This window comes from Sturnira hondurensis, unplaced genomic scaffold (assembly GCF_014824575.4).
Source record: "Sturnira hondurensis isolate 20B ecotype Veracruz unplaced genomic scaffold, ASM1482457v3 Scaffold0003801, whole genome shotgun sequence".
NCBI classification, from domain to species: domain Eukaryota; kingdom Metazoa; phylum Chordata; class Mammalia; order Chiroptera; family Phyllostomidae; genus Sturnira; species Sturnira hondurensis.
In genome coordinates this window covers 2,885,554-2,911,539 of record NW_028076432.1, presented here as the reverse complement: position 1 = coordinate 2,911,539, position 25,986 = coordinate 2,885,554, and the positions used below count along the sequence as shown (strand labels likewise).

Genomic DNA, 25,986 nt, shown 5'->3' with positions numbered 1-25,986 from the left:
TGAGGTATCATTGGCAAATATGTTTTCCCAAGCTGTTGCTTCTCTTTTTATCTTGATACTGTTTTCCTTAGCCATGCAGAATCTTTTAATTTTAATGAGATCCCATTTGTTTATTCTTTCCTTTATGTCTCTTGCTCTAGGGGATGTATCAATAAAAATCTTGCTGCGTGGAATATCTGAGATTTTCCTGCCAATGATCTCCTCTAGGGCTTTAATGCTTTCACGGCTTATATTTAAGTCTTTTATCCACCTTGAATTAATTTTGGTGTATGGTGTAAGTTGGTGCTCAACTTTCATTTTTTTGCATGTAGCTGTCCAGTTCTCCCAACACCATTTGTTGAAAAGGCTATCTTTACTCCATTTTATGTTACTGCCCCCTTTGTCAAATATGAAATGACTGTAGAAAGTTGGGTTTATATCTGGGCTCTCTATTCTATTCCTTTGGTCTCTGTGCCTGTTTTTATGCCAGTACCAGGCTGTTTTGATTACAGTGGCCTTGTAATACAGTTTGATATCAGGTATTGTGATCCCTCCTACTTTGTTCTTCTTTCTCAAAATTGCAGCTGCTATTTGGGGGTCTTTTATGGTTCCACATAAGTTTTTTAAGTGTTTGTTCTGTGTCTGTGAAATATGCCATTGATACTTTAATAGATATTGCATTGAATCTGTAAATTGCTTTAGGTAGTATGGACATTTTGATTATGTTAATTCTTCCAATTCATGGACACGGTATACGTTTCTATTTGTTTGTGTCTCCCTTGATTTCTTTCTTCAGTGTTGCGCAGTTTTCTGCATACAGGTCTTTTGCCTCCTTGGTTAGGTTTATTCCCAGATATTTTATTTTTGTTTTTGCTATATCGAATGGGATTTTTTTTCTTGATTTCTGCCTCTTCTGTTTCATTGTTGGTATACAAAAATGCCTTTGATTTCTGGATATAGACTTTGTATCCCGCTGTTTTGCCAAATTCATTTATTAGTTTGAGCAGTTTTTTGGTAGAGGCTATAGGATTTTCCATGTACACTATCATGTCATCTGCAAACAATGCCAGTTTTGTTTTCTCCTTTCCAATTTGGATGCCTTTTATTTCCTTTTCTTGTCTGATCACTGTGGCTAGAACTTCTAATACTATATTGAATAGAAGTCGTGAAAGTGGGCAACCTTGTCTTGTTCCTGATCTTAGTGGAAAAGCTTTTACTTTTTGCCCATTGGGTATGATGTTGGCTGTAGGTCTTTCATAAATGGCCTTTATTATATTGAGGAATGCTCCCTCTATGCCCATTTTTCTGAGTACCTGTATCATAAATGGGTGTTGTACCTTATCAAAAGCTTTTTCTGCATCTATTGATATGATCATGTGGTTTTTGTCTTTGCTTTTGTTTATGTGGTGTATTACATTTACTGATTTGCATATATTGAACCATCCTTGCATCCCTGGGATGAATCCCACTTGGTCTTGGTGTATGATCTTTTTGATAATTTGATCTTGGATGTGATTTGCCAATATTTTATTGAGGATTTTAGCATCTATGTTCATCAGCGATATTGGCCTGTAGTTTTCTTTCTTTGTTGTGTCTCTATCTTATATTGGAATTAGGATGATGCTGGCTTCATAAAAAGAGTTGGGGAGTTTTCCCTCCTTTTGGATTTTTTGGAATAGTCTGTGAAGAATAGGGGTTAGCTCTTCCTTAAAAGGTTGTAGAATTCTCCTGTGAAACCATCTGGTCCAGGGCTTTTGTGTGATGGGAGTCTTTTGATTACTGCTTCAATTTCATCTGCTGTTATTGGCCTGTTCATGTTTTCTGCTTCTTTTTCATTGAGTTTTGGAAGATTATATTTTTCTAGAAATTTGTCCATTTCACCTAGGTTTTCAAATTTCTTGGCATACAGTTCTTCATAGTAATTCCTTACAATCCCTTCCATTTCTGTGGTATCAGTGGTAATCTCTCCTCTTTTATTTCTGATTGTGTTTATTTGGGTCCTGTCTCTTCTTTTCTGGATGAGCCTACTTAAAGGTTTGTCTATTTTGTTTATCTTTTCAAAAAACCAACTTCTGGATTCATTGGTCCTTAGAATTATGCTTTTAGTCTCTATGTCATTTAATTCTGCTCCGATCTCCGTTATTTCCTTCCTTATACTTGCTCTGGGCTGTCTTTGTTGTTGTTCCTCAAGTTCTTACAAACATAGGGTTAGGTTGTTTGTTTGAAATGTTTCTATCTTCTTTGCGTAAGCCTGTATTGCTATGAACTTCCCTCTCAAGACTGCCTTCACTGTGTTCCATAAGTTTTGGGTTGTTGTGAGGTAATTTTCTTTAGTTTCCAGAAGCTTTTTGATTTATTCCCTAATTTCAATCTTGACCCATTTGTTGTTTAATAGCATACCATTCAGTCTCTGTTATTTTGGGTGTTTTGGTTTTTATACCATGGGGTTGGTTTTCAATTTCAGTCCCTTGTGATCAGAGAAAATACTTGGTATGATTTCTATTTTCCTGAATTTGTTGAGACTCTTTTTGTGCCCTATCATGTGATCTATCTTTGAAAATGTTCCATGTGCATTTGAAAAGAATGTGTATTTAGCTTTTCTGGGATGAAGGGCTCTCTATATATCAATTAGGTCCATTTCATCTAGGGTGTCATTTAATGCTACAATATCTTTGTTGATATTTTGTTTGGAAGATTTGTCCATTTATAACAGTGGGGTGTTAAAATCTCCTACTATAATTGTGTTGCTGTCAATATCTTTCTTGAGGTCCTCTAGGATTTTCTTTATATATTTGGGTGCTCCTATGTTGGCTGCATATATATTTACAATGTTAATGTCCTCTTGGTGGATTCTTCCCTTGAATAGTATGAAGTGACCTTCTTCGTCTCTCTTTATGGCCCTTTTTTTGAAGTCTATTTTGTCTGATATGAGAATCGCTACCCTGGCTTTTTTCTCTTTTCCATTTGCTTGGAAAATTTGTTTCCATCCTTTCACTTTTAGTCTGTGATGGTCTTCTGACCTGAGGTGGGTCTCTTGTAGGCAGCATATGTGCGGGTCATGCTTTGTTATCCATTCAGCTATTCTATGTCTTTTAATTGGCGCATTTAATCCATTTACGCTTAAGGTTATTATTGAGAGGTACTTATTCATTGCCATTTATGTACCTGTGTTCCTCTCTGTCTCTCTCTTTTCCTTCCTTTCCTTAAAGCAGCCCTTTTAGTAATTCTTGTAGAGCTGGTTTGGTGGAGGCATATTCTTTTAGACTTCTTTTGTCTTGGAAGCTTTTTATTTGGCCTCCTATCTTCATTGCGAGCCAAGTGGCCTTGGTTGTAGGCCCCTGTTCCTCATTACTTGGAATATTTCTTGCCATTCTCTTGTTGCATGGAATGTTTCCATTGAGAAGTCAGTAGCCAACCTTATTGGGACCCTCTTGTATGTTACTTCCTTTTTCTCCCTTGCTGCCTTTAGGATTCTCTCTTCGTCTTGGAGTTTTGCCATTTTAATGATGATGTGTCTTGCAGTAGGCCTCTTTGGGTTGCACCTGATTGGGACTCTCTGTGATTCCTGGATTCATGTGACTTTATCTCTCCTCAACTTAGGAAAATTTTCCGTTATTACTCTTTCAGGTAGGTTTTCTCTCCCTTGTTCTTCTTCTTCTCCTTTTGGTATTCCTATTATTCGGATATTATTATGTTTCATATTGTCTTGCATTTCTCTTAAACTCTCCTCATTTTTTCTGATTCTCTTTTCCATTATTTGGTCCATGTGGGATGTTCTTTCTACCCTGTCCTCGAGCTTGCTTATGCGGTCTTCCACCTCATCGATCCTACTCTTCATACCTTCTTCTGTCTTCTTCAGTTCAGAAATTGTATTCTTCATTTCCTCTTGGCCTTTGCTGATGGTTTCTATTTCCTTTTTCATGCTGGTATAGTTTGCGGAGAGTTCATTGTAGCTCTCCTGTAGTTTCTGGTAGCTCATTGTAAGCTCTTTGAATTTCCTGATAACCAGTGCTTTGAATTCAGTATCTGATAGTTGACTTGCCTCTATTTCATCTAACATTCTTTCTGAGACTTCCTCCTTTTCTTTCATTTGGGAAATGTTTCTTTGTCTTCCCATTGTTTGTGATGCTCTTCTTGTTGGCCTCAGCTTCTTAGATTGATCTGTTCTGGTTCCCTGGGTTTATGGTGTAAACTTCTGTGGTAGGATACCTGTGAAATTCAGTGGTGCAGTCTTCTGCAGGTATCTTGGTGTTCTCCACTTCCACTTACTCCTCTTGAAGTTGGTTTCCAGCTAGTCAAACCTTTTCTTCTGGTCTCACTAGCTGCAGCAGCCTGGGGGACTATTAGTGTGACCTTTCTCACATCTACGTGAACTCAACTGGTCTCACCAGTGCCCCGCCAAGATCCAGACTGGCACCACTCTCCTGTGCCCCACTGAGAGCAGATTTTTCCCCAGGCTTCCCAGCCCTGGCCTGGCGTGAGGGTGTGCACTCCCAGACAGGCTTTCCTGGTCTCGCAGGCTTGGGTGCGAACCTTTCCCAGTGCTTTGGCTGAACACACAGGGCAACTCACAATTCTCCCAAGCTGGCAACCACAGCCTGACTCCCGGTGCTTCTCAGTCTGCACCGGCTGGGTAGGGAGGGAGCTGGTGACTGGCTGTCTTCCAGGGGCCTTGCTAGTAGCCCGAGACTCCCAGGGACTGTGGCAGACCTGGCTCTGACCCTGCACCACAGGGAACGCACAGGCGACTCTCAGTTCCCCAAGCTGGCAACCACAGCCTGACTCCAGGGATTATCAGAGCACCTTGGTTTGCTTCCCAATGCCCACTGCTCTCTCTGCCACTACAGGCAAACTGACCTGTCCTGGTGTTTTCCAATCTGTGCCCTGCTGGATAGGGAGGGTGCCAGTGACTAGTTCTCTCCCAGGGTTGTTGTTGTTGCCCGCCCTGGGCTCTCAGAGACCTGGGTGGCCCGGCCAGGGCCCTGGGGCGGCCCTGCAGAGGGCCTTCAGCCTCTGCGCTGTTCCCTCCTACGTTGTTGATCTGCGGTCATCTCCTCTCCTCAACCTCTGGTCATTCAGTGTCTGCTACACTTTCTGGAGTCCTGCCTACCTATATGCTGAGTCCGTGTTGAGTATCTACTGTGCTCCTCTGCATATCAGCCTGGTTTTTCTCCGGCGAGTGGAGGGAAGCGAAATCCTTTGTCCTACTCCGCCACCATCTTCCTCAGTCCCAAGGTAATACTGTTAAACAAAATTTCCATTTACAGTTATTCAGCTTTCCCTAATGATACTTACAGCCAGTCACTGATATGACTAAACACTCTGCCATCAAAAAGATAAAGAGCTCAAAAGCTACTTAAGTGATAGTTCAGAATTTCTAACTTTTAAAACTTCCTAGTTTAAGGATAATAAATGTTCAGATACCCATAATACAGAATTTGAATTTAAAAATGAATAGTAATAGCACTTGAAAACTTACTATACATCAATCCCTGAACTAAGCACTTTCTATTATAACTTCATCTGCAGAACACTGCATAAACCAGGCTCTATGTTTTACTCTTTTTATAGACCAGGAAACAGTAGCATAACCTGCCCACATTAGAGTAATTTGTACAAGACGCTGCTTTAAATCTAGAAAGTATGACTCTAGGAAGTGGGGTAAACAACTGATGTTAAACAACATCAGTAAACTTCCAATGAGGAAAGAAAGTCTTGATGCTGCATAGCAGCTATCTAAATGAAAACATTTGCGATGTTATATTAACCCTTATGATAACTATAGACGGGTAGACAATTTTCCACTGTGATTTATAATACTTAAGTCCTTCACCATTGTATGAAGTATTTTCTTGAGTCCTCTTCTCAGAAATAACACTATTTTGACCATAGATTTTTTTAGTTAAAAATCTAAATGTACCTCTAACTTACCTATCACTGTGTGTTCTGTTTATTTTTTAAGATATTCACTTTAATTTTTCCCAGTTCTAACCACAACATCTTCCAATCTGGTGTAACATACAAACACAGCAAATATTCTTCTTACTTTGTCAATTCCTACATCAGTGACTAAAGCTAGGCCCACAAGGCCATCATGTGGGGTGACTCTGAGACAGCTCGAATGAGAGCTCTGGAGTAGTGGGCATTATGAATGGCAACTGAAAGATTACCAGTGTAGGTACTGATGCCCAGGCATAGACATTTGCCTAATGAGCCCAACTGTGCCCTTAAGATGGATGAGTGTCACTGTGTCAAATGTACCTCAAATGTGAAAAAAGTGGTGGCATGGAAATCACAAGCTGCAAGACAACACGAGCTGTGTGACATCAATATCAGGCAATGTGTATTTCCTCCTCAGGAAACAGAAGAGGCCCTTGGAGGAAATACCACTGGAGGAGGGCCTGTTATCAGGCCCAAGGCAAGTCTCCTCTTCCCAACTGCCCCCACATGGAATGCCCAGCAATCCGCAGTTGCCTAGCAACAGGTCACTGTGATTTAATTCTTAGTCTGCCAGAGAGGCGGTTCTGAGAGAGTTGGCAGAGCTGTTCAATGGCAGTGGACGCTTTTGGCAGAGCAGACCAGGTCAGTCCTAAAACCCTCAGTGATGGCCTCCTGGTTTGGTGGCCTTAGCTCTAGCTTAGGCCGTGACCTGGGGACAATGAGCCACAGTGTGGTGTCCTTAACTAGACACATCTCTAGGTACACTAAAGATGTGTGGATGGCGGAATACAAACCAGAGGAGTCAAACGAATTAAGAAGGAAGGAGGTGGAGACTACTAAACAATCTATGAGACCAAAGGTTGAAAGATTTATGACATTTTATAGTGATATAGATCTTGAAAATAAGCAGAAAACTGCAGCTTACAATGATCAACTAATAAAAGGGGACTTACACATCAAACTATCATTAGGAAAAGAGATACTTGAATCGCAAAAATTACAGAACCTGCAGGAAGATACTCAATCAGTAACTGCAGCAGCAGGCTTCATACCAGCAGCGTCTTCAACAACAGCTGGTGAAAATATTGACCTTAAGGCTTCTGAATATAAACATGAACTTGAACAGAAAAACCTTGAAATGACAATTCTGACAGACAGATACGCAGCAATGTACCAGAAGTTTCTCAAGCTACAGAAGGCCACTGAATCTACAAGCCCAACAGGTAAGCTTGTACCAGCTACCCCTGCTTCAATTGCCCTGGGTGATATTACTGACCCCAGTGCTTTGGAATATGAACATAAAGTGGAACAGCAAAACTTCGAAATGAAGATTCTCCGAGGAAGAAATGTAGCAATGAAGTACAAGTTACTCAAGCTACAGAAAGCCACTCAATGTCTAAATGTGGCAGTTGGCCTTCGCCCAGCAATGACATTAGCATCACTAGATAAAAACATTGACCCCAATGCTTCTGAATATACACATGAACTTGAACAGAGAAACCTCAATCTGAAGATTCAGAGAGGAAGAAATGTTGCAATAAAGCATAAGTTGCTGAAGCTACGAAAGGCCACTCAGTGTCTAAAAGCTACAGCTGATCTCGTACCTGCTATACCTGTTTCGACTTCCCTGGGTAATAATATTGAACACAATGTCTCTAAATATAAAAATCAACTGGAACAACAAAATCTGGAAATGAAGATTCTGAGAGGAAGAAATATAGCAATGAAGAAGAAGTTGCTCAAGCTGCGGAAAGCCACTGAATTTCTGAATGAGGCAGCAGGTCTCCTACCAGCAACGTCATCAGCATCGCTGGGTGAAAACATCCACCCAAATGTTTCTGAATGTGAACGTGAACTTGAGCAGAAAAACCTGGAAGCAAAGATTCTGAAAGGAAGAAATGTAGCAATGAAGGAGAAGTTGCTCAAGATACAGAAAGCCAGTGAATATCTGAATGCGGCAGCAGGTCTCCTACCAGCAATGTCATCAGCATCGCTAGGTGAAAACACTGACCCCAGTGCTTCAGATTATGAACATGAACTCCAACAGAAAAACTTGGAAGTGAAGATAATGAGAGGAAGAAATGTAGCAATGAAGTACAAGTTACTCAAGCTACAGAAAGCCACTCAATGTCTAAATGTGGCAGTTGGCCTTCGCCCAGCAATGACATTAGCATCACTAGATAAAAGCATTGATCCCAATGCTTCTGAATATACACATGAACTTGAACAGAAAAACCTCAAACTGAAGATTCTGAGAGGAAGAAATGTTGCAATGAAGCATAAGTTGCTCAAGCTGCGGAAGGCCACTCAGTGTCTAAATGCAGCAGCTGGTCTTGTACCTGCTATACCTGTTTCGACTTCTCTGGTTAATAATATTGACCACAATGCCTCTGACTATAAAAATCAACGGAACAGCAAAATCTGGAAATGAAGGTTCAGAGAGGAAGAAATATAGCAATGAAGGAGAAGTTGCTCGAGCTACAGAAAGCCACTGAATATCTGAATGCAGCCTCAGGTCTCCTACCAGCAATGACATCAGCATTACTAGGTGAAAACATTGACCCCAGTGCTTCGGAATATGAACATGAACCTGAACATAAAAACCTGGAAGTGAAGATTCTGAGAGGAAGATACGTAGCAATGAAACATAAGTTGCTTAAGCTACAGAAGGCCTCTCAGTGTCTAAGTGCAGCAGCTGGTCTTGTACCTGCTATACCTGTTTTGACTTCCCTGGTTAATAATATTGACCACAATGCCTCTGACTATAAAAATCAACTGGAACAGCAAAATCTGGAAATGAAGATTCAGAGAGGAAGAAATGTAGCAATGAAGCACAAGTTGCTCAAGCTACAGAAAGCCACTGAATATCTGAATGCAGCCTCAGGTCTCCTACCAGCAATGTCATCAGCATCACTGGGTAAAAACATCGACCCCAATGCTTGTGAATATGAACATGAAGTCAAACAGCAGAACCTTGAGATGAAGATTCAGAGGAGAAAAAATGTAGCAATGAAGCACAAGTTGCTCAAGCTACAGAAAGCCACTGAATATCTGAATGCAGCAGCAGGTCTCCTACCAGCAATGTCATCAGCATCTCTGGGTAAAAACATCCACCCCAGTGCTTGTGAATATGAACATGAACTTGAACAGAAAAACCTCGAACTGAAGATTCTGAGAGGAAGAAATGTTGCAATGAAGCATAAGTTGCTCAAGCTACGAAAGGCCACTCAGTGTCTAAATGCAGCAGCTGGTCTTGTACTTGCTATACCTGATCTAACATCCCTAGGTGATAATATTGACCACAATGCCTCTGACTATAAAAACCAACTGGAACAGCAAAATCTGGAAATGAAGATTCTGAGAGGAAGAAATGTAGCAATGAAGGAGAAGTTGCTCAAGCTACAGAAAGCCACTGAATGTCTGAATGAGGCAGCAGGTCTCCTACCAGCAATGTCATCAGCATCACTGGGTGCAAGCATCGACCTCAGTGTTTCTGAATATGAACATGAACTTGAACAGAAAAACCTGGAAGAGAAGATTCTGAGAGGGAAAAATGTAGCAATGAAGCATACGTTGCTCAGGCTACAGAAAGCCACTCAATGTCTAAATGGGGAAGTTGGCCTCATACCAGCTCTGCCTGCTTCCACTTCCCTGGGTGATAATATTGACCACAATGCTCCTGAATGTAAAAGTGAATGTGAAATGAAGATTCTGAAGGGAAGAAATGTAGCAATAAAGCACAAGTTGCTCAAGCTACAGAAAGCCATTCAATGTTTAAGTGTGGCAGCTGGCCTCCTACCAGCCACGTCACCAGCATCACTGGGTGAAAACATTGACCCCAATACTTCTGAACATAAACATGAACTCGAACAGAAAAACCTTGAAATGAAGATTCTGAGAGACAGACACACAGCAATGAAGCGTAAGTTGCTCAAGCTACAGAATGCCAAACAATCTATAAATGTGCCAGCTGGCCTCATACCAGCTATGCCTGCTTCGACTTCCCTGGGTGATGATATGAACCCCAGTGCTTCTGAATATAAACATGAACTCGAACTGAAAAGCATCAACCATCATACCTTTCCCATTTACCAGCACCTACAGAACAGAATGACCCGTTGGATTTGGTCCAAAGTATTTCCAATGTATTCTGAGATCAATGCATAAAATATTTTTTTCAGAACTGTTTTTGTTTTTAGGAACAGAATGTCACCCTTTTCAATGGAAACAGTCTACTTGTGATATGAAGCACCTAGATTCACCAGGATATCTGAAGTAGCTAAAAATGATCCCTCAAGAAGTCTTCAATGTACCCAGGGATCCACACCCTGAAAATTAGACATAAGTCCCAGTTTCACAGCTCTGTCTTTTTTCATCCGCCCAGACCTGCAGCTGGTGGCTCTGGGCATCTTCCTCGAATGCTGGTATGAATGGTTTGCCCACATCCACTCTTCTGCTGCTGTCACCTGACCGCTGTGCTGAAGTTGTTCTCCGTGACTTTCCAGAGTGAAATAGACCATTCTTGAGTCAGCATGACAGTACTTTGAAGCAGTGTCTTTTAGGAAAAAGGCACATAATTGTTTTTGCAGTTTTACTTTGTTTAATAAAGATATTCTTAATACTTTAAAAAGAAAGATTACTAGTGTTATTAATACTCAATAAGTTCTTTGATATAATCATAAGCTTCAGAGTTGGAAAGGGGCCCCAGATCACCTAATTTCCCTGCTAATGCAGACTTTGCCTCTCCAACACTCCTAGCTGTTAGTTGTGTGGCTATATAGCACCACTCTGAAAGGCAGAAGAACTACAATTTTTAATTTTAAAACCAAGAATCCATTGGTCTCCATAATCTTAAGGCCAGAGTATCAGAGTTGGGGGGAAATAGGGTACAAAGTACAAGTTTTCTTTCCTAAACCCAAATCATAAATACATAAGACAATATGTGGCAAGCTGGGAAAGAAAAAAGGAAGTTGAAACTAAGCACTTTAGAAGAAAATTTCTTAAAGTGAAATATAGGTAACCTAGGCAAGTAAATACTGTAATACTTTACCTCTTTCAAGTAGGTTTTCTATCCCTTGTTCTTTCTTCTTCTTCCTCTTCTTCTTCTTCTTCTTCCTCCTCCTCCTCCTCCTCCTCCTCCTCCTCCTCCTCCTCCTCCTCCTCCTCTTCTTCTTCTTCTTCTTCTTCTTCTTCTTCTTCTTCTTCTTCTTCTTCTCCTTCTTCCTCCTCCTCCTCCTCCCTCCTCCTTCTTCTTCCTCGTCCTCCTCCTCTTCTTCTTATTCTCCTTATATTATTCAGATATTATTAGGTTTCATATTGTCTTGCATTTCTCTTAAACTCTCCTCATTTTTTCTGATTCTCTTTTATGTTATTTGGTCCATGTGGGAGATTCTTTATGCCCTGTCCTCGAGCTCACTTATGCAGTCTTCCACCTCATCGATCCTACTCTTCATACCTTCTTCTGTGTTCTTCAGTTCAGAAATTGTATTCTTCATTTCCTCGTGGCCTTTGCTGATGGTTTCTATCTCCTTTTTCATGCTGGTATAGTTTGCGGAGAGTTCATTGTAGCTCCCCTGTAGTTTCTGGTAGCTCGTTGTAAGCTCTTTGAATTTCCTGTTAACCAGTGCTTTGAATTCAATATCTGATAGTTGACTTGTCTCTATTTCATCTAACATTCTTTCTGAGACTTCCTCCTTTTCTTTCATTTGGGGATTGTTTCTTTGTCTTCCCATTGTTTGTGATGCTCTTCTTGTTGGCCTCAGCTTCTTAAATTGATCTGTTCTGGTTCCCTGGGATTATGGCGTGAACTTCTGTGGTAGGATACCTGTGAAATTCAGTGGTGCAGTCTCCTACAGGTATCTTGGTGTTCTCCGCTTCCACCTACTCCTCTTGAAGTTGGTTTCCAGCTAGTCAAACCTTTTCTTCTGGTCTCACTAGCTGCAGCAGCCTGAGGGGCTATTAGTGTGGCCTTTCTCACATCTCAGTGAACTCAACTGGTCTCGCCAGTGCCCTCCCAAGATCCAGACTGGCACCACTCTCCTGTGCCCCACTGAGAGCAGATTTTTCCCCAGGCTTCCCAGCCCTGGCCTGGCGTGAGGGTGTGCGCTCCCAGACAGGCTTTCCTGGTCTCGCAGGCTTGGGTGCGAACCTTTCCCAGTGCTTTGGCTGAACACACAGGGCAACTCACAATTCTCCCAAGCTGGCAACCACAGCCTGACTCCCGGTGCTTCCCAGTCTGCACCGGCTGGGTAGGGAGGGAGCTGGTGACTGGCTGTCTTCCAGGGGCCTTGCTAGTAGCCCGAGACTCCCAGGGACTGTGGCAGACCTGGCTCTGACCCTGCACCACAGGGAACGCACAGGCGACTCTCAGTTCCCCAAGCCGGCAACCACAGCCTGACTCCAGGGATTATCAGAGCTCCTTGGTTTGCTTCCCAATGCCCACTGCTCTCTCTGCCACTACAGGCGAACTGACCTGTCCTGGTGTTTTCCAATCTGTGCCCTGCTGGATAGGGAGGGTGCCAGTGACTAGTTCTCTCCCAGGGTTGTTGTTGTTGCCCACCCTAGGCTCTCAGAGACCTGGGTGGCCCAGCCAGGGCCCTGTGGCGGCCCAGCGGAGGGCCTGCAGCCTCTGCACTGTTCCCGTGTACCTTGTTGATCTGCGGTCATCTCCTCTCCTCAACTTCTGGTCATTCAGTGTCCACTACACTTTCTGGAGTCCTGCCTTCCTATATGCTGGGTCCCTGTTGGCTATCTGCTGCACTCCTCCACAGATCAGCCGGTTTTTCTCCTGGCATGTGGGGGTAGCGAAATCCTTTGTCCTACTCTGCTGCCATCTTCTCTAGAACCTCATACGTAGGTTTTGATGAGAACTTAATGAGACAGAAAATAATACTTTGCCAAGTATTAACTTTAAATCTCCTAATTACTTTAGAATTTCAGTATTTATGGAATGCAAAAAAAAAAAACAGGGAGTTGATCATGAAGAACTGGAACTGTCTAGTTTCCTACATTCTTTTCAAAAAGGCTTAGACATTCTAACTGCAGTATAACACCATGGCCACTGTTGAGAACAGCCTGTGAATCAATATAAATGGTTGGGTTTTTTTTTGTCACGCTAAGTTGTTAACAAGCTGGTTATCACATTGAAACTATTTAATAGCCATGGCATAAGTATTTAAATTACAAAGCCAAAACATGTATTTAATCAGAGAATTATTCAATCAGCTATAGAAATACAAATACAGTTTTGCCCTTGCTGGTGTGGCTCAGTGGACTGAGCACTGGCCTGCAAACCAGAGGGTCCCAGGTTTGATCCCCAGTCGGGGCACATGCCTGGCTTGCGGGCCAGGTCCCCAGTGCAGGGGGGCATTCAGGAGGTAATCACACATTAATATTTCTCTCCTTCTCTTTCTCCCTCCCTTCCCCTCTGTCTAGAAATAAATAAATAAAATCTTAAAACAGTACAAATACAGTTTTAAAAATAAATACTTGCTATGATTTAGCATGAAAGTATGCTTCATCCCACTCATGTTGTATCAACTCCTTGTCCATCTTATTTATCTTTAGGCATACTTAGCAGATATTACTGGTTGAAACTCAAATACCCACATCCTAACATTCCAAGACACACAAGCAACCATGTCCTCCTGTATGGGTGATTTAGTTGAGACTCATTTGTGAAGAGATCTTATTTGTGGATCACAACACTCGGGTTTTATGAGTAGGTGGGTTGCTAATCTGTAAGAATGCCATTCTTGACCAGGCCTTTATGAATTGTTTGTAAGTACCAAACAGGACAATGCACACTTTGTATTCATTCTGCAATTAGCCAAAATAATTCTAGTTAAACTCTGGTAAAGATCTCTAGTATGAAATGAATGTAAAGCATTCATTCTTCCCTTATCTTTCTCTCTGGTTTTATTCTAGCTTGTTTATTTAAATATGATGCTCTAAATTACTTTTTTCCTGCTCTCTGTGTTACAGATTGAGAATGTTGATGTCTGCCTTAGTTTTCTAGCAGCCAGAGGAGTCAACGTTCAAGGTCTATCTGCAGAAGGTAAGAAAAAGCACAGTTGTCACAGATGATGCCCGAGTTTGTGAAAGATGTTTTTTTTATAATGCGAGAAATGTAAGTTGAAAGTGCATAGCTCCTCAGTACAATAAAAGACATGAGTAAAGTTTCTAAACTAATAGAAATGTAAATGCAACGGTTATTAATGTATGCTTTAGTTAACTGCTTTTTATATTACTGAGTATATGGGAGGGGGCAAATTGACAGAACATTTTTATGGTATCACCAGTGTACAGTACTTTTAGAGTCCTAATTAGAATAATTTTGGTAAATAGATAATGTTGGATAATAAATAGACTTAAATACAGGTAATGATAGTACAATGCTCAAATATTTTATCAATATGATCAAATTGGCAATTCTACTTTAAATATTCCATAATTTTAAGTAAGTCAGCATGAGCTCTTTAATAATTAGCACTAACATTATTTAATAACTGTTGTGTATAAAGGTTTTAAGTCATTAAGATTTAAAAGATCATCACTAAAATTGAATATAGAAGAGTAGAAAAGGACAACTAATTCTGTCATTTTTTTCCTGAATCTTTGTCTACCACGTATATATATTATTGAGGAAACACTATCAAGTGCTATTAACAAAAACCAATTGCTAAAGTTATAAAATAGCAAGTCCTTTGAGACTGGATCAATGGCAACCATTTTTAATTAGAATATTAATTCTTATATTAAAAAATTCTGCTAGCTACTGTTAAACACTGTGAGCATTTAGATAGCTTAAAGTTTCTACTACAATCAGTTGTCTCTGAAAAGGCTTTTTGTCTCACAGACACTAGAAATACTAGATAATTCTAAGTTTTTAAATGTTTGCTATTATTGGACAAAGAGGAATTGTGTGGCTTTTCAAACAGAATGAATATTTGGTAGAATTACTGACTGACTTTTCTCTGTTTTTCTTCTATATTTATATTTTCTTTTCTGTTACATTTCATTATTTTAAATTAATTTTTATTGTTGTTCAACTGCAGTTGTCTCCATTTCTCCCACCACTCCCGCTTTTCATTATATTTACATTTTATAATGTCTAATATTAAATTACATATTTAAGAGCCAAAAAGCTTAGGCTCAGACCTTACTGATTATTTTTTTTCTTGGAATAAAACTTGATAAAATTACCCAGGATAATATTTTACTTTCTAAGTGCTTAAAAGCAAGCTAAAACTGTTACTATTTTACATATATCTTCCCCCTCACATGGCATTCTTTATTAACATAAACCTATGGATTTTTATTTATTTTATAAAATATATGAATGCTCTAAATGACTTTCTAAATTAATTAACCCTGAATCATAATAAAACAAGAAACACTTTAAAACTCCAAGATCATTCAGGTTTATGTAAGAAAATACTTTCTCACTGAAACCTCATACTGATCAAGCCCACTCTTCTATATGACACCAACTGTGAGGGAAGTTTGGGTGAAAAAATAGAAGAAAAACTTACAGCCTCATTTCATGTGAATAATTCTGCTGCATAGTTTGCGTGACTTTATAAACCGGCGGAGAGCAAGGATTCTAAATAGCTGATTAATGTCCCTAAACTCCAAAAAGACATAAAGCCTAAAACACACAGTAGGGTGTGTTTTATTGCCAGTAGCAGGTTTTATTTAAAACACGATTACTGGTTGCATAGCCTCATTTCAAGCTTTACTCTATATCTCTTCCTATTTTTTCAATTGTAACTTCAAGAGAAAAATCTTGAAGAAAGTCTCCGTTTGTGGCTTACACTGTGCATTTAAATTTGTTGTTCCATATTAGAAAAATTTACACGGATCCATGTGTTAGAATTAGGATTTCCATTTTATCTAAAGTCATGAGTAAACTGATCTTTATTATTTACTGATATATACCCTGAATTAAAAATAAAAGAATTGGACCACCTGAAATTGTACCTATGATGTACTCAGCTCTTTGGAGTATATATAGTATGTGTGTATATCTATCTATCTATCTATTTATCTATCTATATATATGTATGTATTTTAATAAGTTGTGTGGTGGAAGTTTAGAAAGAATGTTGACTGCTATAAATTCAATGGCTATTATGAGTTACACCCAACCCATCAGTATTTATAATGCAGGACAATGACATTTAAGCGGCTTGCTTTCTTTGGTCCACAGCCATCGCTTCGTGGGTGACAGCTGTGTGTATTTGTGAGGGGAGCAGAGTACCAAGTCAAATGATTAGCACAAGACAGAGAGGCCGTCCATTTCCAGGAAGAACTAACTCTAGAAAATTGTAGTTCAGGGTCAGCAAAGAGCATCACTCAAGTAAACTTTGTTCTCTGTACTCTCCATCCCTTCACTTTCTCCCTGAAATTTCAAGTAGTTGGAAACATTAGCATGTTTCAGAGATTCAGGTGTGCTTGCGTTTATGACCGAGAGAATCAAATTACATTTCTACATTCATAGATATACCATCTAAGAGAATGGCATCTAGAATTTCATTTGTAAAAAAATAAAAATGAAAACCACATTCATTTCACAGGATACTATTTTTATGTTTCCCCTTTAATACAGAAATAAGAAATGGAAACTTAAAAGCCATTCTAGGGCTGTTTTTCAGTTTGTCTCGCTACAAGCAGCAACAGCACCATCAACAACAGTATTACCAGTCCTTGGTGGAACTTCAGCAGCGGGTCACTCACACCTCTCCTCCGGCAGAAGCCAGTCAGACCAGAACCCAGCAAGATATGCAGTCCAGGTAAGGAAGAGGAGCAGGAGATGTGTTTAAAAGCAATTTGTAGAAACTTGTTTTTAACAGATTGTCATTTGTGATTTTGAAGAGTATATTTCTGTAGTTCTGTCCATGTAATGGGATTATTTGATTTACGTTATCGAAGTTAAAACCTCTTTTGGTTGAAAGAGCAAACATATCATTTATTAGCTGAAGCATTTGTGTCTGTTTCATGAAGATGATTATCGTTTGTATCAAAGTGTGTAAAATGTCTTTCTTGTTAAGTAATATGACACACATACTTACTTCTGTGCATCACTGTATTATTTAGAGTGTGCTATTACATTGTTGAATCCCAGTCTTCAGTTGTGTAGGTATCTTTTATTGATGCTTCTGAGTAACTGAATCACTAAATGTCAAAAATTTCAGGTCTACAACACACAGGAGTTTGAGTGGTTGGAAACATAGTGTTTCTGGTGTGAGATGAGGTGTGTGTGTGTGTGTGCATTATGGTTTGTGTGTAGGTATACACACACGTGTGTTGTTTGTCTGACTGGAGTCTGTTGGTGCATGTAGACACAGCCTGGGGCGGGGCGCTAACAAAGCACACCAACTTCCTTCCCTCTTGCATTACTGATCTTTCTTTTTTCCTCCAGTTTGGAACTGTATTAGTCAGAGTTGAACCACAAAAGCAGAACCAGTAAGAGATATATATTAAGAGATTTATTGTAAAGAATTATTTTGCTTGGTCATGGGGATGGGCTAGGCGAGTCTGAAACCCTAACACCAGCACATCGGGAAGAACAGGCTGAAACTCAGTGTGAACTGAACCTGCTATGCCTGTGGAATTTAATCTCAAGGAATCCTTAGTCCTGCTTTTTGAGACCTTTCAAAAGATGAATCAGACCCACTCAGATTATCTAGGATAATCTTCCTTGCTTAAAGTCAACTGCTGTGGACTTTAACCACATCCACCAAATATTTTCACTGTAACAGTTAAATGAGTGTTTGATTGAGCAAGTGGGACTGAATAAACCTAGCCATGTTGACACATTGGTTTCTGATCAATGACCAAGGTATCAGGTAGTTAGCTTCATTATGTAAATAGCTATGATTATTTTTCATCAGGCAGGAGAAGGTATAATATGAAAATACTCTTCATTGTCTTTAAAGGTATATACACATAAAAAACATACATAAGTATTTAACTTTTTTCATCTGAGAAGCAAAGCTTGAAGCTTAATAATAATCAGTTTATCTTGACTTTGTTTCTGGTATTTAGCATTGACTCAAACAGTTAAAATGAAACTCCAAAATACATTCAGAAACCACGCCCCAATTATTGTCAAATATTCAACAATTCAGATATCCCTTTCTCTTTCATCTGTCAATCAGCTCTCACTTAGTTAATTACTAAAAAGAAAAATTATAGTTTCACTGAAAAATATGGAGATACTACAAAGTCCATGGAGTGATAAGGGATATTTTTCATTACTCAATAATTCAGGTTTGCTTCAGTTTAGGCTCATATTGGCTTTTGAAATGTCAAGTGAAATTGTGCAGCAAAGTGAAAAAAATTATCTACTGTGTAAGTTCTTTGAATTTCTTAAGAATATAGAAGGAGAAAAAGAAACATTTTTTAAAAATTAATTTTGGGAAGATGGTTGATAGGAACAGATGTAGGTTTTGAAAACTGCCGGAAATAATATTTTCTAGAGTTTGATTTAAGCTGTTTGAATTCACAAGAAGCAAGAATAGTAGCTGAAAAAATATAGGAAGTAAGTGGTCTTGTACAAAGTATGTTGACTCTGGAGGTTATGTGGAATATCGTTTGTCTTTGACCTCCCGAATTCTCTTTCTCTATCTGCCATGTGTGGTGCCTTGCCCAGGATTTCTCCGTGGTTACAGCCATGTGGGAGATATTTCTTTTCTTTTCTTGCTGGATATGCATTGCTCTTATGAAACTGTGTTACATTTTAAAATATAGAGATGTGTATAACAGTCGTGGTAATTTTATACCATTTGGAGGGAAGCTATCTTATTTCTTTTATTTGTAGTGTATGAAAAGTATTCTTTTCACCCGTGTCCTTTTTGACTGAGGTAGACTCTCTCTTAGATAACTTTCTTCTAGTAAATTGGATTTAATTACTTTTTGGGTTGATTATTAATGAATAAATGTAGAGTACTTGCTGTAGTAAATGCAATACTGAGGAGCTCATCTTAACCGTAATAAAAGAATTATATGATTTAGAGAATATTATGTTTCAGACATTGATATTTATTTCAACTTGTATAGATTGTTCATAGTAAAATTATCTGTGAATTAGAATTTTTGTGGCCTTACATATAACAATCAATGTATTTCAGCATTTTTCAGAAACCCTTAGTGATAATATACATAGGAAAGTAGTATTATGTCTAATACAGGTAATTTGTACAGAAAAAGAATCCCAGTGACACATTTATCTTCATCTGCCTTGGATGTGAGTTATAAATCATAATTTATGAGGTCTTTCTATTGATTTCAAAGCACTTTCCAAGTAAATAATATAAAGAATTACTTGCTATATTATTCAGGATATTCAGCCAGAAAATGTTCTTGTACTTTTCTCTGTAGATTAATAAAAATATTATGGTATATTGTTTCAATTCAATAGTGTTTTGGTATTTTTTCTTTGTTTACTTAAAATAAATAGGCATAACTGTATGTATTCCCACAATATTTATTTTATACATTAAGAATTGCTGATTTGGTTTCTCTCTTTTGAAAATAACAGCATGTGCTTTGAATCAATTTGAATATCTTTCATTTAAACAGACATTTGATCTAAAAATTAACAAGTTAAATATTTAATATAGAAGAAAGTAAAATGTGGGTCAAGAGGAATATAATGTAGGGAACAAACTCTCCCCTTCTGGTCTCTCAGCTGCCTCTGCACTCTTGTGGGTGTGTGTTTTTGTGGGCGTGTGCACAAACACGTGAGCATGCATGCATGTGTGTGTCATGTGCAAAGAGCAACTAGAGCTCTGCTTATTAAGAGCTCACCCCTAGGATCAGAGTGCCTGCAATTAGATCCAATTTAACTACTTCCCAATTGCGTGACCCTGGGCAACTTACCCAACTCCTCTGTGTTCCGCATTTTCATTTTTAAGAGTATAAAAATGACCCTGGTCACATGAGGTTGTTTTAGGGGTTCAGTGGGTCAGTAAGTACTCATAAAACACTTCAAACATAACTGGCACATTTCACTTCCTTGCTCAAAGCTTGCAGTGGTTTCAAATAGCCCAGTCTTGCTCCCATCTTAAGAGATGGGTGCTAGCTGATTCATTTGCCTGGAATGTTCTTCCCTGATTGCTTGGCTAAATCCTTCACTTTCTTCAAGTCACCTGCTCAAGTGTTGCCTCTTAACTGATGCTTACCTTGACTAACCTTTTAACTCTACGGGCTACCCATCTTCACTCCCCATTGTAGTACTTCATTGCACTTTCCCTTTTTCTGCAGCTCTAATCACCCTCTAACCTACCATTTTGTTACTTATTGTAATCATAGTTTATTATTACCTCTTTCTACTCTCTTGAATGTAAGTACTGTGGGGACAGCAGTATTTTTATATCTTAGTTATTGTTGTAGTCCAAAGAATTAGTACAGGGCCTTGCATATAGTAAGTTCTTTCTTATTTATTAATGTATTTATTTATATTGATAGAGGATGGAGGGAGAGAGGGAGAGAAACATCAGTGTGTGGTTGACTCTTGTGCGCCCCCTACTGGGGACCTGGCCTGCAGCTCAGGCATGTACCCTGACCGGGAATGGAACCAGCGACCTTTTGCCTCACAGGCCAGCACTCAATCCACTGAGCCACACCAGCCAGGACAGGTTCTTAGTAATTATTTTTGAAATGAGTAAATATAAGAATTTGTATTACAGTGGCTTCACATTTTAAGTAGAAGCTCTTTATAGATTTATACTTACAATTGTAAGTCATTTTAAGTTAAACTTGTACATATTTATATAATTAATATAGTTAAGATAATTAAATATTCTCTTATTTATTGGTTGGTCATACTGAACTACAATTAAGTTTCAAAATGACACATAGCAGAACCATCAGAGGTTACCCAGATGCGTGGAACTAATGATCCTTTGCTTCTGTCCTAGTGATCACCGATTAAATCTTTCTTTTGGTCTTTTGTGGATTTATTGTAGCTATCGGGTTCCTTCTGCCTTCTGGCAGTCATTCATTAACTCACTGCTCTCGGAGTGGCTAACTCTCTGCAATAATGTTCCTGTATTAATATGGGATTTCAGTCTGTGGGACAAGGAAGCAGATTACAAAGTCTGTTAGCAGTCTGGTACTGAAAAAGTAAATAGGTGATCTAGTGAAGGGCTTGGGCTTTGGAATGTCACTGATGGTTTAAAGCCACTTATGTTTGTAGCTTCTTTCTTTTCAGTCTTGTTTTGCTCAGACAAGCCAAATACAATAGTGGAGCTAGTATTCAGAAATGATTGCTCTGGCTGGTATGACTCAGTGAATTGAGTGCCTGTCTGCCAACCAAAGGGTTGCTGGTTGGATTACCAGTGAGGGCACATGCCTGGGTTGGGGGCCAGGTCCCTAGCAGGGGGCATGTGAGAGGCAACCACACACTGACATTTCTCTCCTTCTCTTTCTCCGTCCCTTACCTTCTATAAAAATAAATAAAATATTTTTAAAAAGGAAAAAATGATGTATCTAATTTGCAGCTAATAGAACACAGTCTGCCTTTAAAAAATTTTTAAATAATGCTAAAAAATATCAATGCTACAACTAATCGAACATAAAAGTATTGCCTTCAAGATACCCAGATTATCCATTCATGTTGTTAAATAATAATATGAATATAAAAAATTGCCGTTGTCAATAAAACTTAATCTTACAAAAGGAATATACTATTGAAAGCTATATACTTCTGAATTAATCCTGAAATAGCCTTGTTAAATTACGTGGATTAAATTGATGATATGTACAGGCAGTCTTGTTCCTTTATCACCAGTATCTCTTATCATTTGACTTAAATTGTCCATTGTAGTATTTGTATTAAAATAAAGATGGGACTCTTAATTTTAAATTTCTTAATTTTTCACATGGGAAACTAGTTGGTTGTATTTGGATGATAAAGACTTAATTAATCAAGTAAACAATTCCCAACAACTTGAATATATTGAACCTAAAACTAGATTTTCTCTATATCAGTGGTCTTTAGAAGGATGTGACATTATTAAAGATTAACTGTCTTCCTGTATTACATAATACTTTGCCTATTTGCATTTACATAACACAAAAGATAAAACCTGCCTGTTCTATTTTTCTGTTTTGAAAAGAGTACATTAAATATCCATTCTTTAACTAACTTGGAAAGTATGAGAAATATTTTCATGTAAAGTGATGAGTTCAATCAGTTCTTTTTATAGATATTTACTATGAGATGAGGGAAGTACTATTTCTTAGTCTAAAAAAGGTGGAAATGACTTCTTTAACTTTCAAATTCAGAAAACTAATTTCTATCAACAAATATGTCTTAGGTATTCAGAATATTTCTGCTAATCATATTTTCCCTTCTTTTTTGACAATTACAGTTCTCATTGTAACAAAGTTCAGTAGCATCAAAACCACACACAATGCCTGGCACGTGAGACCTACCAGCAGTGAGCAGAATTCATTTTAGAGTGTTTAATTTTCCCCCAGAATATCTGGTGAAGTATTATAGTGAAAGAAAATTATAAAATTAAAATTTATTCTTCTTTCATACTAGTCTGGTTATACATGTGAGGTGTTAGATGATAGTATGTGGAAAAGATAATTTTTATTTGTTAAATACTTTTTAAAAAGGGAGAAGATTTTCCTTAAAATGTGGGCCTTCAAGTTTAATTTTGAGCCAGATGACTAAATGTTTTTTATCCTGTTATTAAATAGTTTGAATCACATGAGCAAATACTTTAGTTATAGGTTTTATAGACTTAAAACCTGTGAGTAAGAAAATAATTGAATGTGAAAGGGAGGGAGATAAGAAGTCACACTGATAGGTGATGGAATTGCTAAAGGCAGTGATGACGGCAAGACTTTCTGAACTCAGACAAGAGTGGTTTTAGGAGTAGGAGAGATCATGATCTCCACAGATGATCATTTACTCTTCTGCTTTTTATTTTGTGGGAGAAAATCGAGACTGTGTCAGTGCACAATTTAGATACACCTACTCCTGTAGAGCCCGCAACTCAAATTGCAAACCTTAGGGTCCAAGCTTTTTGAGTGACTGGTCTATTCCCTTCGCAGCCCCTTCCCGAGGTTCCTACAACCCCACCACCCACCCACGTTGCTCTTGGAAGCCTCTCCCGTGGAGGATTTTGCCTTTCTTTTACAGGAAACATAATTTCCTTCTGGGAGATTCGCTCTGAAACTGGGACAGTTTACAGCTTTTCAGCCTGGGGTTATAAATCTTGTAAAGCACATGAGGAAGTTTAATTTAAGATGACAAGAAGGCACTGGTAATCTAAGCTCTCACGAACCTGGCTTCTATTAGTTGCTGAACTCAACTCTGTTTTCTAGCCTACAGTGTGGTATTCAAAAAAGTCAGTGAATCAATTAAACTTGAAGCAAAACAAAATTAAAGGACATTTATAAATCTTTTTTAAAAAGCAGAATATTTTCCCCTGGCCAGTGTGGCTGAGTTGGTTGGAACATCATCCCGTACACCAAACAAAGTTGTGTGTTCAATTCCTAGTCATGGCACACACCTAGACTGCAGTTACAATCCCCAGACAGGGTGAGTACAGGAAGCAGCCAATTGATATTTCTCTCTTACATCTCTCTCTCTCTCTGTCTTTATCTCTATCTTTCCTTCTCTCTCTTAAAATCAATAAAGATATTATTGGCTGAGGATTTTAAAAAAAGAATATTCAAAAAAGAAAAAAATTGGGATATTTTTTGCCTAAAGAAAAAAAATTATTCTTTAATTGAACAATTTAAGGGGATATAACATTTAAAGAATGTATGTACATACACAAACACACACTTTGCTCATATTCTGTTTTTATTCCTTATTTAAAAAGCTTGACATCCACTCATTCTTCTGTTGTTATAGATGGAACAGCAGGTATGTAGCACTGGTTATTTTAGAGTCAGACAGACATGGGTTTGAATTCTGCCTGCCACTTCCCAGTGGTGGGACATTGGGCACGTGATTTTTGGCCTGCTCAAATGCCAGTGTGCTTCCCTCTAATGTTAAAATGATGATAACTTCCTCATATGGATATCAAGAAGACTATATGACATAATTTGTGTACAATGTGCCTCTTTACCCTACTACTTAGCATACAAGTATAGTAGACACACAAATAACTACTTTTATATTCTCTTCTACTTTAAGATCATATCGCATGTGTTAAGAAAATAGATTGACCCACATTAAAAACCTTGTCAACCTCATCACTTTCTTCCTTTCTCACTTTGTCTGATCCATTGTATTTCTAATTTTCATTAAAGGTAATTCAAAGTAATAATATCCTTATGATTAAAAATAACAGCATAATGATTAGACCTTTCCAAGCTCAATCTAGCTACACAGAGGTAACTCCTTTAATTATTTTAAGCATTTTCTTTGGTAGTTAATACCACATAGCTAAAGGAAATACTTCTACTATCATTTTCGTTTGTTGACTTGGTCATTGTCTTTTGATTCACTCCCCTGGCCCTCCCATCCCCCTTTAATGTAGTCAACAAATATTTATGTAGCACTGAGTCTGTTCTACACAATAGAGGCACAGCAGTAGAGGCACAGCAACGGAGGCGCAGCAATAGAGGCACAGCAGAGGACAGAATACACTAGAGAATCTTTGCCTCTTGAAGCTTTCATTCTGACAATGGTAGACCAATAATAAATAGTTAATTAAAATACGTAACAGTAATTGGATAGCTGATAGTGGAGAAAGATAAATAAAAGAAGGGGGAAAGAGGTGTAGATGTCATAGTTTTGCAAACTTATGATAATGAGCAAAGGAGCTGGGTGATTACGTTGTGGTAGGTGCTTCAGGCTGACAGACGAACAGTAGCTAAGGGCTTGACGTGGGAGCCTCTCCCAGTTGGGTTGAATCAGAGGGGAAGAGACAGGAAAGTAACGTGTAATTCAGATAAAGAGCAGGGAGACACTAGTATGACCCTGTCGTTATTGTAAGGACTTTGGATGTTGCTCTGGGAGACATGGGAAGGTACGATGGGCCATAAAGAAGGACATAAGCAGTAGACAAATCAAAGGGCCACTCTGGCTACTGTGGGAAGCATAGATTATGATGGGAAAAGGTGAGAGCTCTTGTGGAGTTGTGGAGGAAAGCTCAGACTTCCATGGTGAAGGTGAGCAGAGGAGGGTGAATTCTAAATGTATCTTGAGGGTACTTAGCTGAGAGGTCTGCAGTTGGACTGGGGAACAGAGGAGACTATACTGTTGTTAGTATTAGCTACTAGGAAGATGGTGCTTCCGTTTCCTGAAAGAGAAAAGAATGAGGACTAGCAGGGTTGGCGGGGAGAAGGCCACATACTGACTTGGGACATGTCAGTTTTGAAATGTCTAGTAAGTGTATCTCACTGCAGAGAGGAAGGAGACAATTGGAGTTCCAAGACTGGAGTTTAAGGTGTAGGCTATCAACAAAAATTCTGGAAATATGAGTGTGTAGAAATCATAAGAAGTTATGACACTGGACATAATAAAGTCACCAAAATCTGTGTGTAGGTGAAGAGAAGAGGATCGGAGATGGGGTCAGGGGCCCACCAATGTGCATAGATCAGGCAGATGGCAAGAGCTGGTAGAGGAAACTGAGAAGAGGCCGCCCATGACAATGCAGGAGGAGAGCCAGAACTCCTTCCCCCTGCAAAGGAGTGGAGGAAGTGTTCCAGCGGCAGGGCACGATCAACAGTCATAGTTTACGTGTTGCCCCTGCTGTGTTCCGGGCACCATTCTAAGTACCTTATCCACACCTTCACTCTTTCAGTCCTTACAACACCCCTGTGACAAAGTACTATTATTACTCCTATGTTCAGATAAAGAAACTGAAAACAGAAAGATCTATTAAATTGCGCACACCATAATTAACTCATAAATTAAATCCAGATGATGGGGCCACAAAGTTTATGTTTCTAGCCCAGTTACCCACATGCCCCCAGCTGCGTTAAATGTTGCACGGGAGTGGCATGAGTGCTGGGAAATAATCCGTGGTTGGCTTTGCGCTGGAGACGTCGGCAGGAGCTGTTCCACCGGAGTAGTGGCGGTGACAGCTT

General features: G+C 39.0%; 1 protein-coding gene across 1 annotated transcript in view; it reads left to right on the top strand.

Moving 5' to 3' along the window:
* NAV3 (neuron navigator 3) overlaps positions 1–25,986 on the top strand; it is a 364,273-nt gene that overhangs the window by 121,648 nt on the left and 216,639 nt on the right. Inside the window, exons 4-5 of the mRNA XM_037042823.1 lie at positions 13,903–13,975; positions 16,529–16,712. Coding sequence (XP_036898718.1) covers positions 13,903–13,975; positions 16,529–16,712 — 257 coding nt within the window. The remainder of the gene's footprint in view (positions 1–13,902; positions 13,976–16,528; positions 16,713–25,986) is intronic.